Source organism: Salarias fasciatus, chromosome 1, assembly GCF_902148845.1.
Source record: "Salarias fasciatus chromosome 1, fSalaFa1.1, whole genome shotgun sequence".
Classification (NCBI taxonomy): domain Eukaryota; kingdom Metazoa; phylum Chordata; class Actinopteri; order Blenniiformes; family Blenniidae; genus Salarias; species Salarias fasciatus.
This window is the reverse complement of record NC_043745.1, coordinates 11,142,941-11,161,237: the sequence shown is the minus strand read 5'-3', so window position 1 is coordinate 11,161,237 and position 18,297 is coordinate 11,142,941. Positions and strand designations below refer to the sequence as shown.

The following is an 18,297-nucleotide window of genomic DNA, read 5'->3' as shown; positions in this document are numbered from 1 at the left end:
CAGTCTCTAAACGCTGTTTACCGTTTGCTGTCGCTTTTCTCACCCCAGGACATGAGCGTGTTGGAGCAGGGCCCAGTGTTACAAGGTGATCCATGTGACGCCGTACTGTCTTCACACCACATCCTCAGTCCTGCTGCCTCAACATGATGATTTAGGCCGTTAAAAAAGATTATATTAGCCTTACAAGTTGACTGTGAGTTGCGGTAATGTTTGAATTTGAGTTTTCATGACACAGTGATTTAAGAGTTTACGGAATGCTACTATAATAGTAATAAATAGTACACAATACTGAAGAAAATTTTGTACGATCATGAAACATCATCCACTTTTCTTTGAATAAAACAATGCCTTGCACAACTACTACAGCTCATTAGTAATGCTGCGATTTGGACATAAATTTGCTCACTATATTCACTGAAGAGTTTTAGCTTCGTCATGTTGTAAAAACTGGTATCCAGTGATGCAACCAAGAGTTGCAGGTTGCTGCTGCTGAATTGACTGGCTGATAGAAGAAGACCTGCTGGACAGGCCAAAGGGACCATCGCAGTACCATCATTTTGGATTCAGTGGTTGATCTTAATCCACTGCAATCATTTGTAATTGGGTGGTCACAATATATTCTGCTATTTCCTGTTCAAATGAATGGGAGTTTTGAGCAGACAGATTTTTATTTATTTATTTATTTATTTGTCATTCATACTTTTATTGATTTTTTTAAGTGATATTCAGCAAAAACAAACCAAATTCAACAAAAAGTTACTCCCATTCGACAGCAACAATTTAAATGTCACAATAATACCAACAGCAGTCCAGCGCCCTCAGCAAGTGTTTATCCATAAAACTATCCTAGCAAATTGAAGGCTGACACTCTTTGCAGTCGTCCTCTTCTCAGTGTCACGTCTGTATTTTGTAAAAGAAAGAGCCTCCATCATCCCCTGAAGTTCTCCATGTCATCCTCGATCCGGCCAACATTTCCTAATACGATACTCTTCGTAGCATCTGAACATTATCATCTCATAAAGCCCAAGAATGTATGATTTTTAACAATAGCAGGGGGCATCGATTGTACCAAATACAATAATTTTCATCGGATTACTTCATTTTGACAGAGTCATTGGGAGGATTTTTATAGGGGAAGTTTTCTCCGCTGAAATATAAAAACCTAATTAAAAAAAAGACAGGATCATAATCTATTACACACTTGTGTAGCGCACGTGTTCAGTGTAATTCAGTATAATCCACTAAAGCTGCTCTCCAATTAATTTCTCTTAAAAAGCTTGCAATTGTTCACTCTGTCATGTACTGTCACTGGGGTAATAATCCCTCAGCATGAATGCTCCTGGAGCTGCGCTGCGTGGTGTTTTACAGGAAGGCTTTCCAGTGGCAGGTGTTTTTGCTTCATTCTGCTCCTCTCATGTAATGTTAAGACTGAGCTAAAAATGTACACATGAATACTAATCAATCAAGTTTATTGCCTCTCCAAATTACAGGTGTTGTAATTAACCCCTGTTTGCTGTATTGTTCGCTTTAGACTGTGAAAGACTACTCAGTACTGTACCGAAAGAATGTGTTGGATGAACTGAAAATAGATCAGTTCTAATTTGAAATACTCACAGGAAGCCAGACTCCTCCTATAAATTTGGATTTTTGAGAATGTGACATTTAGACTTTGTTCAACATGGGTAATTTGCCCTGCATATTCCAGCCAGACCTTCTTTTTTCTAGTCTAGATGAGAGTTTATGCTCCTGCGTTAAAACACTCTGGGAATTGATTTTCTTACAATATATCACTGGACGGGTTGACTCCAAGACTCTCCATCAATGACGGAAAAGAAAAAAAAAACAACAACAACAAAAAACTCTGGGAATCACCCTAATGCTTTAGATCAGAATTTATTTTATTTTATACAGTTGGCATAAATCCTCTAAGTATTGATTGATGACCTTGTCAACCTTAGTTTAAACAACCACCTTTTGAAGAAGTCCAGTTCCCAGAAGTGATCTGCTCTGATTTATCCAGAGTCTAATTTGTACTAAAAGCATAAGTTTTCAACATCGTGAATCGATTCAAACCGGCCAGTATCTCAACGATGATAAATGACGAACTCACAAGTGCAAAAGCAGGAGGTTAAATTGTATTGAAGTCAGAGAAAATGTATTGATCAGGCCTTCAAATGTATCAATGGAGTCCATATCATTATATGTTGACTTCCAGTCAGCATGCGGTGATATGTGGCCGGTCAGCAGCCACCAGCCTCTCCTCACCCGGCTGGCACCGCGTTCAGCTGCACTCTGGGACTGATGTGTGTATGGCTGTCACTCTGAACTGCTGGTCCCAGCGGGCCAGCTGTAGCACAAACACACACATACACACTGCAGGGCTTGTGGGCTTTCCAATGTAGCTACAGCCTTCTGTGTAAGTGCTTGTTTCAGTGTGTGTGTGTGTGTGTGTGTGTCTATGAGCATGTGCGTGCAGTTTACAGTACAGAGTGAAAGCAGCTGTCTCCGTGCCCCCCCCGCCCCCCTCCCCTCCTTCATCTCTCTGTAAACACTCAACATCCGCTGTAATCACTGGCGAGCCAGCCGAGGCCCTCAGCCCTGTGCCAACCTCCGAGCTCAGCCGAGGCTGCTCGCGTCCAGAATCCTCCTACGGGACGGACACACGGACGTGCGCATCAACGCACGGGCGCTGGCACCGCCGTGTAGGAAAATACCGAGCGGCTACTCACACTTGTGCCCGTGCAAGAACAGGGAACAAAAGTTTCTGCTCGTCAGTCATTGTTTGCCGGTAGATTCAAACGTCCACCAGCTCTTTTCCATCATTTACCAGCAAAGTCAGTTCATTACTGCTTTGTGGTTGTTTCCTTTGTTTCTCTGTCAGTCGCCATGCAGTGTGCCTGTTTTGTTAAGCCGGGCTTTGCAAATAAATTTGACTCGATTAGAAAACTTAAAAGTGACCTCCCAAAAATTGTTGATGCAGCGACTTGGAAACACGACAGCCTCAAGATTAGATTATGTTCAGTTTGAGTTCTGTGCCACAAGAAAGACGTTCGTACAAGAAAATGAAGCAATTCAATGAAGGAGGGGAAAAAAAGCCATGTTGGAAAGCCTGGATTGGAAATATACTCTTCCTATCCAGCACATCAGACCGCGGCGTCCTGGCTCACGTCTTCATTCAGAGCATCTACTTTCTGCCGTTTCCTCGCCAGGTCTTCTTAATGCTTGTGAATAATCGCAGCCCGAGTGTGGGTGGTCCGTTCAATTAGGAGCGCTTATTTATTGAATATCTCACACTGCTCATCCTGTTGCTGTTTCCCTTCCCTCCGTCCACCGGCGTTTGACTCCATCTGGGTCACCGGCGCTCGCCCCGCCAGCCGTCCGCTCAACCTGCGGCTGCTGCAGCGGAGAAAACCTCTCCAGTGGCGAATCTCTCTCAGTGTGGGTGCAACAACATGCGCACGGCCCGCGTGTTAGTCACAGGGATCAATCGGGACCCCCTGCCTGGGCACAGAGACCTTTATCCACAGGGGCGGTGGGGTTGGAGTGGGGGGGTGGGGGTGTCGCTGTAAAGGTGGCGACGGTTGTGTGGAGGAGGGTGCTGGAGATCTGGAAGCACACACACACACACACACAAACACAAAACCTCGACATGGCAGAGAGCAGTCCTCCCACCACCTATGGCGTGCCCTCGCTGAAACACAAGCTGGATATGGAAACAGCATGCATATGTATTCATGTGGCCCGCGGCTCCGTGTCCCCGAGCCAACCCCAGCCGCTAACGGAGAGGCTGCTGCTCAGCTTCTGAGGAAGCTAATTACATCTCTGCTTTATTAGCGCTGCAGAGGTAAAGTCAGGAATGTTTTGCATTTCATATCTCATTCTCTCCCTTTAATGTCAGACCTGTCTTTGGCGTTCTCGTTTGATTTGAGCTGCAGCGATTGCAGGGAGCTTTGAAGGTCGACCGGTTAAAAGAAGAAGAAATTACAGTATTCTTGAGTACTGGTTCGCTTTCTTGGTTCCTCTCCGATGGCTAACGTTGTAGTCACAGGTGGAAGGAATATGTTTAATCAGTTTTTTTTTGTAAAATAATATAATTTCACTCATATGGAGACAAATTTATTTTCCAAACTTTTTTTTCTAGTATTTTCAGCAGAACTTTTAGATTCATTAAGGCACTGTAACAGCGGCTGTATGAGTAAACATCTTTACTACAGTTTCTACCTCTGACTGTCCTTGCTGACATTTTTTTAATGGTAACCACCAGTAAATCTGGTCTCAACATTCAGCAACACATCTCATGAAGTAACATGTTAACTCATATGAAGAACTGAGCCGTAGTGCAGCTGTAGTTGTGTTAGAATTACAGAACAAGACTTCTTCTTTGAAGCTATGGGAGCTGCGCCTACTGTTTATTAGAATAAACACAATGTTTATATACTGGTCCTCTTCAGAATCAGGTAATTACAATGGGTAGAATATAAAAAAACAAACTACCAAATAAAAAAACAGAAACCAAAGACAACTTATCAGATATTGGAACGGATTTATTTTCCATTTCAGGGTTGGACATCCAAACCTTTCATCAGTGGAAAAAAGATTCTGTCAATGAAAAACTCAACAAAGGCTCGGCACCATTCAGCAGCTAGAAAAATGCTCCAGGCGCCAATGAGACAACTTTCCTCTCCTGCAGCATCTGCTCTGTTTTGTCCCAAGATGTTTATGGACTGTTTTTACAATATACTCCACGATGCTACCTATGGCCATGTGTCAACTTCTGAGCTGTCTGGATGGCATCCAGTTCAAAATCAGAAAATATTTTCATATAATGTTAAAACGTCGCAGTTTCAGCATCTGATTAGTTGATATTTGATTTTTTTCTCCCAGGATGTGGGTTTGGTAGAGTTGATATTTGCCTTCAAATTTCACTCAAATTTCTGGGATAGCGTTGCATTTCTGCTTTATTGGTGTACCTTATAAAGGTATACATAATTTTATTCTGTTGCATTTATGTTATTGTTTGGCGTGGTCCAGTATTGAGTTTTAATATGAGAAAGGCTGTTATGTATGTAATGATCATGTGGAGAATCTTTACCTTGGAGTTTAAAACATTTAAAAGTCTTTTCTGTCCCGAAAACTTTTAGATTCGTCTCAAAAATCCAGAATATCTTTGTAAAGTCAATTTCTTTCTTAGTTTTTTCTAGACGCATAACTAACTAAAATGTTTCAGTCGTTCATGGCGTTGGATTAAAAATCAAACAACTAGAAGAACATCTTGACTCACAATATATGATAATATTGTGAGATATATAATGTATTTTTCAAAGAAAGGAAAAATGACTTGAGTTATTTCGGTTCATGCGTAAGAATTCTGTGTTATATGAAAGTTTTTACAGTTTAAATTAAATTTTGGGGGGAAAAAACATTGAATTAGTTTGTATTCTCTCTTGTTTTTTCCCCTCTCTCTTTATTTATGTGTTTGTTTAGAAGTTGTGTTGTTCCAGGGTTTTGAAGTAGCAGCCCTCTGTTTTATTTGAGTGAATGCGGCCAATAAGATGTTTGTTTATAAGGCCGGCCGAGTTATCCGTCAGGACATGATGGAGAGAGGGGGCACAGCCCGGGGTGCGGCAGGGAGTATAATCCCAGCCGGTATCCACGCTCGTGTGGTTTCCTCGGCGAAGGCGTAATCAGAGTGCGGGAGGAGAGGAGGACAAAACTAAAGAAGGTAGAGGTGTGTGAGGGTCAGGGATCCACTCCTAATGGTCTTTGTCAACCTCCCGCCGTGGTGTCACGTTTCATATCAGCTCTCCGCGGCCGCAGCGAGGAGCAGGAGGGCCGCGGCGGGGCGGCCGTGCCTTGCGGTGTGAGCCCACACTCCCAAGATTGCCTGAAAGAGCCCCGTGCCGCCGCCGCCGCACGCACGGGCTCTGTCGCAACCGTCAACAGCGGCATGAACGCAAATGACTGTGGAGGTGAGCCAGTGAGTGGCGAGAGGCCACTCTGTGTGTGTTCTGCGGTTCTTTGTTCTCCCTCCGTCAAAGCCACTCAGAAAATCCGCCGCTCGCTCTGGGCCAGTCCTGTAAGCACAACATGTCACCGCTCCGCTAATTCGGGCCAGAGTCGGAATCACTACTTGCCAAGTATAATAATTGTAGGGGAATTTTTCTTAGTAATAACTCACAAAGAACCCCACTGCCTTCCCAGAGTGTGTGAGCCTCAAACGCAGTGACCCAAACATAAATTCTTGCATGTTTACTCTTTTCTTTGCTAATATGTAATAGCATGTAAACATTGTGAAGCTAATATTATGCCCCTGAGAAAGGAGCAGTGGAACAGGAAAATACATGGCTAGGTGTTGCGGAGCCGAGCGTAAATAGAGTTTGTTGGTATTAACGTATAGTTAGATTTTTCACGGCTCGGTGCCAATCCTCAGGAGCATCCTTACCGAGCAAATTCCCTCGCAAACGCTCTTCATCTCCCTGCCTCTCCGGGTTTTGACACAAATGGACCCTGGAATGGGATTTCTGTGCCATTATGACCAAAGTATAGCCCTGTGTAAGAAAAACTAATGCATAAATTTACAAGGCAAATATCTGTGACTTAAAAACACAATGTCTTTTTTCCCCTCATGTTATCAATATACAGTATATTGATTGTGTTCAACCATGAATACGAATATGGAGTTGGTGATTATAAACTTACCGGTTGAGGAAAGCTTGACAAATTCAGTTTGACTAAAGAAACTGGTGTGATTGTTCTGATCCCTTGATGAGTAAGATCTTCTATGCAAAACCTATTATAGTCTGACTGAAGCATGAAAGCAACAGAAACCAAAGACGTCCAAACAGTTGATGTCAGAAACCTGCTTTCTTGCAGTAGACCCATCCTGGTTGTGTGTTGGTTGTAATCCCTGCTGCTGGTTTGTTTAGTTTTCTAAGAATCCGATGAGCACTCAGTTGGGAAAAAAAAAAAAAAATACCACAACAGTCCCATAGGTGCACTGATTCAAACACATAACATTGATGAAGAAGATGAGAAGGGTCTGTCACATAACATAACATAAACAAACACGCCAGAGTATACAGATTCAACCAGTCAGTCTTGGTTCTTGGACAAATTCTGTCTTTTTCCTTTGAAACTCTGTTCGACTTTAAGTCTGCACCACAGACTAAAACATACAGCTTTGTATTTAGTTAGGTTTTCCTCTTGTAGGAGATAGTATCCATCTGTTGTTCCAGTGTGAGGAAAACCCACACTGGGATAGAAAGAACATGCAAACACAGTGCAGAAAGGTCTAAAAGGTTCCATCCAAGAACCTCCATTGCGCTCCCCATCAGAAACAGTCACTCAGTGTTCAAATTACTGAAATGAATTTGAGACACAAAGCCGGAAGTTTCAGTTGGACGTATTTTGAAATCATCGCTGGTGTTTCAGGGACGATGACGACATCAACGACGTGGCCTCCATGGCCGGGGTCAACCTGAACGAGGAGAGCGCGCGGATACTCGCCACCAACTCGGACCTTGTGGGAACGCAGATCCGCTCGTGCAAAGACGAGGCCTTTCTTCATCCGGGGCTGCTCCACCGACGGATCCTGGAAACAGGTAAAGCTTGTTAACGCCTGCCGCCGTGCTCCGTCTTCATGTCGAGACTCAGGAACATTTACTTTTTTTACGGCCTCAGCTCCAGCCTCTCGGTGCTCTGGTCTTTGTTAATATAACAGGAACAGTCTTGGTTTTATATCAGGTAGTGTTGCTGCTTTAGTGAGTGCTGATGAAATCCCGATCTGTTGCCTTTTGTGTTGGAAGCATGTTCTTTTGGTATTTATTGTGTCATCACTAAAGACAGTTTTGATTTTCTCTCCTTCAGCGCTTCAGACCGAGCCTTTTCTTGTTTGGCCTTGGTTTAAATTTGATACACTTAACAATTCTTTCACCTCCTTTAATGAATTCTTCAGTGGCTGTCTGAACTCACTGGACCTCAGGCACATGCATAAATACTTTATGGGTTTGTCTTTTGAAGGCTGGCTGTCAGATTGTCCTCTGGACTAAAGGAACCGAGTTTACAGGAATGAAACTTGGCAGTGAAATTCTGATTCTTTCTCTCCTCTTTGTGGTGGTTGACACTCTCTGATAGCACAACTTAGCGCACGTGCTAATCGATGCAGGCGGAGAGGTTCCTGGTTTGTTTGCGGTATCACATGAGAGCGATAGCGGCTTCATTACCTGCTTTTGCTCGCGGTGGTCAATTTCATGGCATGAAATATGCTTACAGCGTCTCCACGCACACCGGAACCTGTGAAAACGTATAATGAGCATTATTACTCAAAATAAAACTCTGCCTAGCATCTTGCTCCTGTGCATCAGATCAAAAAAACACACAGCGTAATTCCACGTGACGGGGAGTCTCGCGCCCTCACCTCGTTTCATCTCAATTAAAGTATCTTTAGTGTAGCGTTCAGGCCTGCGGGTCATGTTCCGTTCTGCGGACTCTCGGCATGGTTGTTATCCCGTCACCTTGGGGTAGAGGAGTTGTTTAAAAATATAAATCTGTCCTCGGGGGGCGCACGCAGCGTGACGCAGGGCAGGAGGCTAGGGTGCCCCCTGCTGGGCAAGTGGCACTTATGCAGCTTTGTTGTGTCAGTGATTGGCCTCAGCGCGCTTCCAGCTGACAGCAGTCCGAGGGAGGCTCCCCCGGCCTGCCAGCTCCACTCAATCAGGAAGCACGGGCTGCTTCCTCTCTACTGTAAAACACCAACTTCTTCCCTGCCCTGATTTATTATTAAGCTCTTAATTTAAACTTTAGCGTGAGGGTTGCTGACCTCTTGATGCCCTACAAAGTCAGGGGTTCCAAAATCTTTGCTTTTTAGATTTAAAAAAAAAAAATTCAAATCAGTGCAGACCTTCTAACTTCCTCTTTATTTCTTTCATTAATTTTAGAAACATGTTTTCAGGAAATGTTAATTGTCTCTTTTCACTCCCTTGTTTCTGTCCCTTTGTGTCTTGTTTCTTATTTCCCCTTTATTTATACCTTGTATAAAACAAACACTTGTGTTGCCCTCCTGTCCCTCCCCTCTGAACTCTCCAGGCTTGTCCCTGGGCTTGACAATGGGGGGTGGGGGTGGGGGTGTATGGGATGGGTTGGGTTGGGGTGGGGGTGCTGGGGTCCTGAAAAGCAGCTTTCCACCCCCCAACCCTCCAAAACCAGAACACATGCACAGCTGGAGTTCTTCAGGAAAGCACTTCAAAAGTAATGATAGTCCACTGGTACCTTAAAGGAACACACACACAGGCACACATGCGTGCACACACACACGCGCGCGCACACACACCTTCATTGCAAGTTGTGCACGACGCAGGAATATATAGGCAACGTACATCCGGCAAAAATATTTCCTATTGATCAAAAATTAATGATGCAAATAGAATAAAATAGGAATCTGTGCATTGAATTTCCCCACATGAACGTGTTTAATGAGGATTTCAGGCTTTTCTTCTGAATATGTTCATGTTTTCAGCTCCTTTTTTATCCTAAGCTGCTCTTCCATAAAGCCCCTCGGTTCTGTCAGATTCGGGGATTTTGATTCACCTCATTCGGAGGGGGTCACTCTTCCAACAGCACTAACAACATTGTTATTTGACACCAGTCTCACCTTTTTGGCATCTACTGCTGTGCTTTATGTGGTCAATCCAACGAAGTGACTATGAGGAGAAAGCTGAATGCTTACAGCTGTCTGAAGCCAGACTTCAACACTAAAAATTCAACATTATTCCTCATTGAAGATCATGTATTAGAAAGCATAAATCAGTCACCTTGAAAAGTCAAACAATGATTGTTTTGTTGTGATGGCATCTTTTACTGATTTGATATTGAATTTTTCAGTGGTAGAATCTGTGCTAACGTATTTGTTGGACTTCAAAACCCAGAAAATGAGGTAATCATGCAATTGAAAGCACATTTTTCGCTTATAATTTGCTGCTTAAGATATTATAACTGCAACAAATGTGTTGCTAGATATTGCTATTCATTTAAATAAACAATTGACTTTAAATTTGCTGGACTGTCTGGGTAGTAATGCTTAAACTTAAACTTAGAAGTCCAGAAAACAGTGAACTAAAGGACAAATCAAACTTTTCATTTGTGAAGTTGTTAGTTTCACAATGGTTGTAGATCTGAAAACGATCTACAAAGAAGGTCCGACGAGTGTGTTTGGCTGGCAGGCTTCTGGAGACTCTAGTTTGAAGGCTTCTGCGGTCTGTCATTGTTTGCTGCAACATAAAGCGGTGTTTTATTCTTGGCATGATATCAAAGACACTAAAGAAGGGTGTGGATCGTGATGAGGATATGACTCGCTGCAATGGCATCCCTGCTCTGTGAGAACGGAGTGAGTTTATTAGAGCACGATTCCCGACGTGAACCAGGGAAGATTTCTCGTAGGTGTTTTTCTGGTCCGGAGCGATGAGGATTAGTGCCTGCAAGTCCTGGCCAGAAAAAGGTGAATTGCTCATTCTACGCACCCTAAAAGAAGCCGCCTCCAGTGGAAATCAGGTCAACAGATGGTGAAAGCTATGTCCAAAGCAGCAATGAACACTCCGGTGAAGAAAATGGAATCACCTAGTTGCAGGTATTGTTGATATAAACTAGTACAGATGGGCCATTCAGGACCTTTTCTTCTTCACTGCCAGCGATTTTTCAGGGGGGACTCTTGTTGCTATGGATACCAGTCATTTCTATACTTAATAAATATTCAAGTTACCGGCCTCAGTGCCGATCGAGTCTTTTACGTGGGATTCCTGAATGTCTGCTGTGTGCAAGATGATTCTGTGAAACTACAGTCTGAGAGTCAACGCGAGCCAGGTTTTGTACGTGTGTGATGTTTATGGAACCGGACGACGGAAGAGGAGGAGACTGGTGGCATGCGAGACATCTTTACACAGAGATTCAGCAACAGCGCCGTGGAGACGCCCCTGCTGTGCTTTGCTGGATGTCCACAGAACTAAGCAGGTGGCATGGAGTGGCCTGGCTGTTATACAACAAGCCACTGTGCGTGTGTGCACACTAGTGTGTGTGTGTGTGTGTGTGTGGTGAGGTTACCTGATTGCCCCCTGATTTGCCAGAACTCATATCACCATGTTTAAGCTCCTCACAGGGGAAGCTTTACATTTTTGAGTCTTGTCTTAAGGCGTCACCGAGGTCAGGGTTGCATTGAGTTTGGGCAAGTAGTGAATCCTGGCAGAGTTCAGAGTGAGACGGCAGGAAGTGAATCAAAGTTAGTGATAAGAACAGCAGTCACGGACCAACTATGTAAAGTTAGCTGTGGATGTAACGAAAGTTGGAACATTCTGAATTTGTTGGAGCCTTTATTATTCAATCTGGTTGCCTTGTGTTGTTCTTTACCATTCACCCTCATCAGTAGTGTTTCCTCATTAACCAGGTTATCTGTACAATCTCATGTATCTCCACGTCTGTTTCCAGTCACTGCTTTTAAAATAAAAGACCCTTTGAGTAACACGTGATGAAATGCGTTGTGAGATGATCGAAAATCAATACATCAGTCTGAAGCTGTCCAAAACAATGTAGCAAATTTTGAAATTTGTTTCATATTTTCTTGCGGATAGTGGCGGGGTGTGTAATTCGAGATTTTATGTGGGCGGTCTGAGAACTCTCCGCCACACGTGGCAGTAGTCCGAAATGTGTGGCTCCTCTGTGTGTTCACTCCGAAATCATACGAGAAACAAACAGTCAAAGCAGTCGTGAGTAAAGGAAAAAAACATGTGAGTTCAAACAATCTGGACCCGGTGTGCTCTCGGACTGATCTCACGATATCTGGTTGAACTGTCGCTGCTATCGTGACGCCATGATCTCACCTGCAAGATAAAATAAGTTACTCAACAAAACTGTGGAACTGAGGAACCATTACAAGCATTAAAACAGTTTCACAATTTCATCCGCTAGTGGTACGATATCAGTGCGAGAAATCGCTTCTCGTACAACCCAGCACCATGACACACGGTAGTCTTTGTTCGTCACAGTTCGTCAGTGTGAAAGGAGTATCACCGTTACTCAGATCTGTCAATGGGTAAATCTGATTAATACTGTTCAGTACTGGCTGCGGTGCCTGTGTCTGTTTTGAACGATACTCCACTCAAGTGTTGAGGTGTTTCTGGATGGATCACAGTTGTTTTTCGACCAACATTGACTTCTTGGAGACCTGTTCTAGAAAAGGAATGTATTAAAAAGACACTTTGCAGAATTTCTGTTAGTAAGACTTGGTGCATCGCTCAGTGCTTAGCTTAGCTTAGACGTTTTTACCAATCATGCTTTGGAAAAGGGGTCTGGGGCTCTTTTTGGGAATATGAGCGACTCCAGGGAAATATTATTGGGAACATGATCCACTACTCTATAGCTGATTTATTTTGTTTATTGAGTTGCTCTTGAAAGATAAAATCACTTATATGAAGAAAAATAATGACTGGCCAAGATGAGGACAACAATGAACAACATGATTCGCAAATTTCCCAACAAACAAACATTGCCACCAAATCTAGAGTGAAAGGAAAAATAACTGTAAAGTGTTTGAAGGTAAATTATTAAACTAATAAATTAATAAATAAATAAGTCAGCTCACAGCCAGACAACAGTTCATCTGCGCTGTATCAGTCCAGGTTCCAACAGTGATCCTGATGCTGAAGTATTCCATTCTTCTTCAATGATTAAATTTAACACTATTAACTATTTTTCATGATCTAAAGAATTGATTAAAGCCACTATTATCCAAGTTCTTCAACTTTCTTCTTGGGACCATGAGGCAAGTTTAAAACTGAAAGATAATGACTTGAACTGAATGGTGATAATTATCGATTTTGGCCTCTTTAAAAGCTTTTATCATGAGAATTTTCACTGTATCGCACTGCCTCTCTCTCTCTCTCTCTCTCTCTCTCTCTCTCTCTCTCTCTCTCTCTCTCTCTCTCTCTCTCTCTCTCTCTCTCTCTCTTCCCCTTTTTTAAAAACGGCCACCCTTTTAGGAATTAAACAAAATACTAAAGCGTTGTAGATCATTAGTCTGCTCTCGCTGCTTTTCCTAGGTGAAGAATAATGACTTGTATCAGCGCCGGCTGAAGAATGTGTTTTTGCTCTCTGTGGCTAAGTCTCTTAAACTTTTTCTGAAATATTAATGTCCCTGAAAGATGGTATTTTTTAGGAAGCAGAAGCCTATTAGCGTTTTTCTTTGACCTGGTGACATTGCCACATGTATTGCCGCTGTAATTATAAGGCTAACAGGACTCCCTCCATCCGTTTCAAAGCCCGAGCAGCTGAGGAGTGTATGTATTGTTCAGCTGATTTAAATAATTGGTGTGGTTTACTTAAAAGGGTGCCAGAGAGAAAATTATGTTAATGGAATAATTTAAAAGGAAGTTGGAAACAGATAGTAACCCTACCAAAGTCTGTCCTCCTCTCTTTTGTTATGACTTCAGATGAGTTTTGCTCCGAGGAAACTAAATTATCCTCCGACGAAAAGAGATGGTCAATGTCGTTTACACACTTGGAGGAGCTCAGCCAGTAAAACCACTCTGAAATCCGCACTTAAGACTGTGAAACAAATTAACTTTTCTGTGTGATGAGTCCTCTTTCTGGGACCTAATTGCACACGCTAAACCAGGCCGTTCCTCTGTGTGAGTGTGTGTGTACGTGTGTGTGTATGGGTACGGTCAATGTGTATGAGTGAAGGCTGTGTGTTGATGTCTTTTTATGAGATGTTTTATTTTTTATTTGAGTCAGTTTTTCATGGAAACTTCGCTTCCTACCTGCTTAGCTGTTGTTTTTCCCAAATTACAATGCCTCAATGAAGCAGTTGATTATCTATTTCTTGGCTAAATGAGAACAGAGGCTAATTGACCAGATCAGCAGTTCATTTATAAATAAGTGGAAAAATATTAACTGGAAAGGTAAAATGCGGTAACTGATACCGTTGTATTCACATGTATTGATCCTGATCACTTTGTCTGACACACGTGTGTGTGTATATTTATCGCTCACAGCGAAGAAGTTTGGCGTGACAGAGGTCCCCATGGAGGCCGTGACGTTCATCTCACACGCCACGCAGTCACGGCTTCGGACCGTGGTAGAAAAAGTTTCCACTATCGCACAGCACCGACTGGACTCCTGTAAGGTAGGAGCAACGCGCACACACACACTCCTGCACACACCCTGCACTACAGGTTAATCCAGGTTCATTTGCATAGGAAGAAATATTGTGCAACTTTCTGAAAATTGTAACTTGACTACTGTCAGTAAGCAGTTGGAGACACAGTGATTTGTACAAAGCTGCTGTTTTAAGAATATCTGTAATCTGGATGCTTGCAGCCCCAAAAATAAATGGATTTATGACTTAAGAAGAATAAGGAAGCTACTTTTTCATGGGTATTATGGTTACAGACAAACGCTGTCTTCAAACAAACTGATTCAGGAATTCTTCCAACTGGGAAAATTCAGCTCCAGCTGGGGGATGAATTTAAGAAATTAGTGGCACGTTCATGTCCGGTTTTGATTCTAATGTCATGAATATTGAATTGCAAACTCTGAAAACAATTTGAAAACACTTGAGATGTAAACTTCTTTGCAGCGCTCATTTTTATGGACGATCACGGACATGTTTCAGTGCTCCAGTGTTCACACAGACATTGTGTGTATTTGTGTCTATTAGTCCTGTCCTACACATTACTTCCCTAAACAAAAACAAAAAAAACAAGTGTGTGAGTAAAACAAAACTTAAAAGTTTGGGTGTTAAATCGTCTCCTCACTCTGCCGAGGTGTTTTCAGTCAGTCAGCCAAAACCTGCAGAGTAAAAAGTACTTGAAAGTGTGTCTGCGCGCTTTTATCATTATGTGTGACTTTATAGCTCTCGTAGCCGTCGTGTGTAACTGCATAACTACATTTAATTGGTGTTACATTAAAGCACGAAGCCACCTCGTCTACGAGGCCAAATCTTTGCGTTGTTATGGGAAGTGCGAGGGGGGGGGGGGGACTTTGAAAATGTGTTTTTCTTGATGCCAAGATAGGAGGAAGAGGAGGAGGGGGGGAGGGAGGAAGAGCATTGCTCCAGCTGTTCCTGTCTTGTTTTGCACTTCTTCTCCTTCTTCTCCCTATTCGTTCTTTTCTTTTTTGTGGTTTTGTAAATGAGGTGTGTGCTCGTGAGGCACGGAGCGCTGTGAAGCCGCTCTGTTGACATCAGCGAAAAAAAATGAGAGTCGGAGAGTGAGAGCGAGCGAAGGAGGGAGGGAGGGAAAAGACCAAAAGACAAAGCGGCCTTAAAGAGCAGCCGGGCTTCAGCGGGAGCTACGGCGAGAGTGCAGGCTCAGCGCCGCAACAAAGAGCGAGGCGGCTGGATGAGAGAACCAGAGAGGGAGAAGAAGGGGTGGCGGCGAGGAAGGGTGCCGTGATGAGCCTCCTCTGATGTGTCTTTGTGCGCTCTGTCACTCAGCCGCTCTCATCCACACACACTCACACACACACACACACACACCACAGAGTGATATAGAAATATAAGTCTGAGAGGAGAACAGAGACTTGAGACAGAGAGACTTCACCTGCAGTCCCTCAAACAAAGGAAATAAGCAATTATCCTATTAACCTTTGATGGCCCGCTAAAGTTGTTTTCACACTTGTTCTCTCCTCTTTTCCCAAGTGGGAGGTGATGCGACGTATCACGTCGAGACGTCTGTAAACAGAAAAAAGTTGAAGTGCATTGAAGTCTGTTGATGTGTACAGAGTGGCGGTGCTCCAGTTGAGCTGCTCATTAAAGTTTGAACTCTTGATTTAACCGAATACTGGAGGTACTTTTATTCTTATGTTGCGTTCGCTTCACCTGATCTATAATCTCAGTCTTTAAGCAGCGCGAGAAGAAGCATCCGTCTTCAATGCAACTTTATACATCGTAGTTTTGCAGGTCAATCCCTGCAGAGTGTGAGTGGAAGCAGGGGGCTTTCTGGACAGGATGATGGAGGCAATCATTTGCTTCCATTTTTCAGTTACTGTCAGTGATAATGTATGAGAGCATTTAGCAGCTAAACAGTCTGGTCGAGTCCGAAAAGAGGAGCGGCTCGTAACTGGACTTTCCAGGTGAACAGAAACAAAACTCTGATTGCTTGATAGCAGGAGTCTGTAACTACTGTACATACGTTCTCCATTCGTTACCTCAGGTGTAAAGACACACAGTGTCTTAGTGCAGCTCAGGAACTCCTCTTTCTGCACTAAAGCTATAGAATCTCATTAATAAGGAACAGTATTTTTTGTAACACAAACAGACTCAGACGTTCAACAATGTACTTTAATTTCTATTCTTTCAGTAGAACAGTTTTCATCTTTGGACTTTTTTTCACAGTCTTGAAAACTACTGTTTAATAAAAATTGAATGTCGTAATTGAATGTTTTTTCCAAATTGTTGTAAAGCACTTGAACTGCCAGGTGTCTGAATGGTGTTATTTCAGTAACTAACTCTTTTGTCCCTGACACACGTCACTTCAGTCTCCAATAAAGGACTTTATTCTGTGAAACTCATCTGTAACAATAATTAAAATCAGAAGGGAAACTGTGAAGTGATTCTAAAAGAATTCTTTACTGATTTTAACCTTGTGATTTTCCAGTTAATTTGTCACTGATGTCTTACAAATACTCTGTACAAAGCAATCTGAATTTCTATGTTGATTTTAATCTGCCCGTATGTTTAAACTGAGGGCTCCCCTGTGTCTGGGCCGTAAGGCCGGAGCCTCAGAAGCCACTAGCTGGGTCCTTCTGTTAACGCCGCAGTGTTTTTCCCCCTGTCTTGCTTGTCAGGACGACGAGTGCTACGAGCAGTCGGCAGACGTTCGCTCCCAGCTGCGCTTCTTCGAGCAGCTGGAGAGAATCGAGAAGCAGAGGAAGGACGAGCAGGAGAGAGAGATCCTTTTGAAAGCTGCTAAAGTAAGTCACCATCCTGTGACGTGTGGGTGCGTGTGTGTGTGAAAGTTATGTTCCCGCGCAACAGTGTGGGCGTGTGTGTGTGTGTGTGTGTGTGTGTGTGCGTGTGTGTGCTGGGGCATGTTGCTCTTACGCAGCCCCTGACAGACGAATTAGAGTGTGACACCAGTGGATGAAGTGACCTCCCCGTGTCCTCCCAGGCTCCTGGCCCTAGGGCTCTTCTGTCCTGGCTCTTTCTCCCCGGACACAGCGAGCGGGGTGGGGGCTGGTGGGGGCTGCTGGGAGTGGGCAGAATGTGTAGACGACGCAACCTACATGCACCATGCAGCCGACACACACGCTCCCTTTGTACAGCCCACGACACATCCCTCTTCCAGCAGCCTTGACAGCTCAGGTGATACAGAGCATGTTGTCAGACTGGCCGGTCTGTCGGTGCACACACCCCTCACACGTGGCTTCCTGATCATCGGAGGACAGGCTCGCTGTCAACAGGCAGCCCTATCCACAACAAGACACTAAGAGCTTTAACATTGTTCACATTGCATAACCTTATCAGCATGAGAAATTGGTTTTAATTGACACATACTCTTGAAAATATTTCATATTTACAATCCTAAGTAGCAAAAGTCATCATGCAACATGAAAATTCTAAAAAAGTGCACAATTCTAACCAAAACAGAATATTTTCAAATATGATATTTTTCTCGTCAAAGAAATGTCTCCTCAGTTTCAAGGGCCAATATTTTACGACATTAAATATTGTTTGCATAATCAGCATACCGTTTATTTAAATGTGGAAATTGCTCCAATTGCTGTCTTTTTGTTAGTTTGCATTTCTTGCTTTACATCATTTTGCAGGATTCTTCACATCTGAAACACTTTTAACCTCTTGTCTTTTAAGCTGAATCAAAGATACTATTGATTTATTCATTTTATGCATATTTGCGTTCTTCGTGAGAGTATAAACTGCCACCTGTAATGTGTGAAAGTCTTCAGTCACTTGTCATATTGATCATAGTAATGTTGAAAATGAAAAGTTTGTGCTTCTGAGACTTGTTTTACAACTCCGACATGTGCAAACAGTTTACTCATTGTGCTGGACTAAATTTGTGCAGACCATCCTGAGTGTGCCAATTACATTCTGTGCTTTAAAAACACAATCAATTATCTAAATTCCACACAGCTCGCATGTTTTTATATAGAGCTAATTATATTGTAGTCTCTTCATGGTCATTTAAATTGTTATACAGAGACAAACCCAACAATTCCATATGAGCACGTACAGGCAACAGTGGAGGACAAAAAACCACGGCAGCAGTGTTTTTCTTATCCAGTCAACTTGAT

At 43.1% G+C, this 18,297-nt stretch overlaps 1 protein-coding gene across 4 annotated transcripts in view; it reads left to right on the top strand.

Moving 5' to 3' along the window:
• LOC115395582 (transcription initiation factor TFIID subunit 4) overlaps positions 1 to 18,297 on the top strand; it is a 93,261-nt gene that overhangs the window by 26,578 nt on the left and 48,386 nt on the right. For all 4 annotated transcript variants that reach the window (XM_030101294.1, XM_030101217.1, XM_030101440.1 and 1 more), the window contains 3 exons: positions 7,432 to 7,601; positions 14,037 to 14,167; positions 16,831 to 16,956. In XM_030101294.1, the coding sequence (XP_029957154.1) occupies positions 7,432 to 7,601; positions 14,037 to 14,167; positions 16,831 to 16,956 (427 nt within the window). The remainder of the gene's footprint in view (positions 1 to 7,431; positions 7,602 to 14,036; positions 14,168 to 16,830; positions 16,957 to 18,297) is intronic.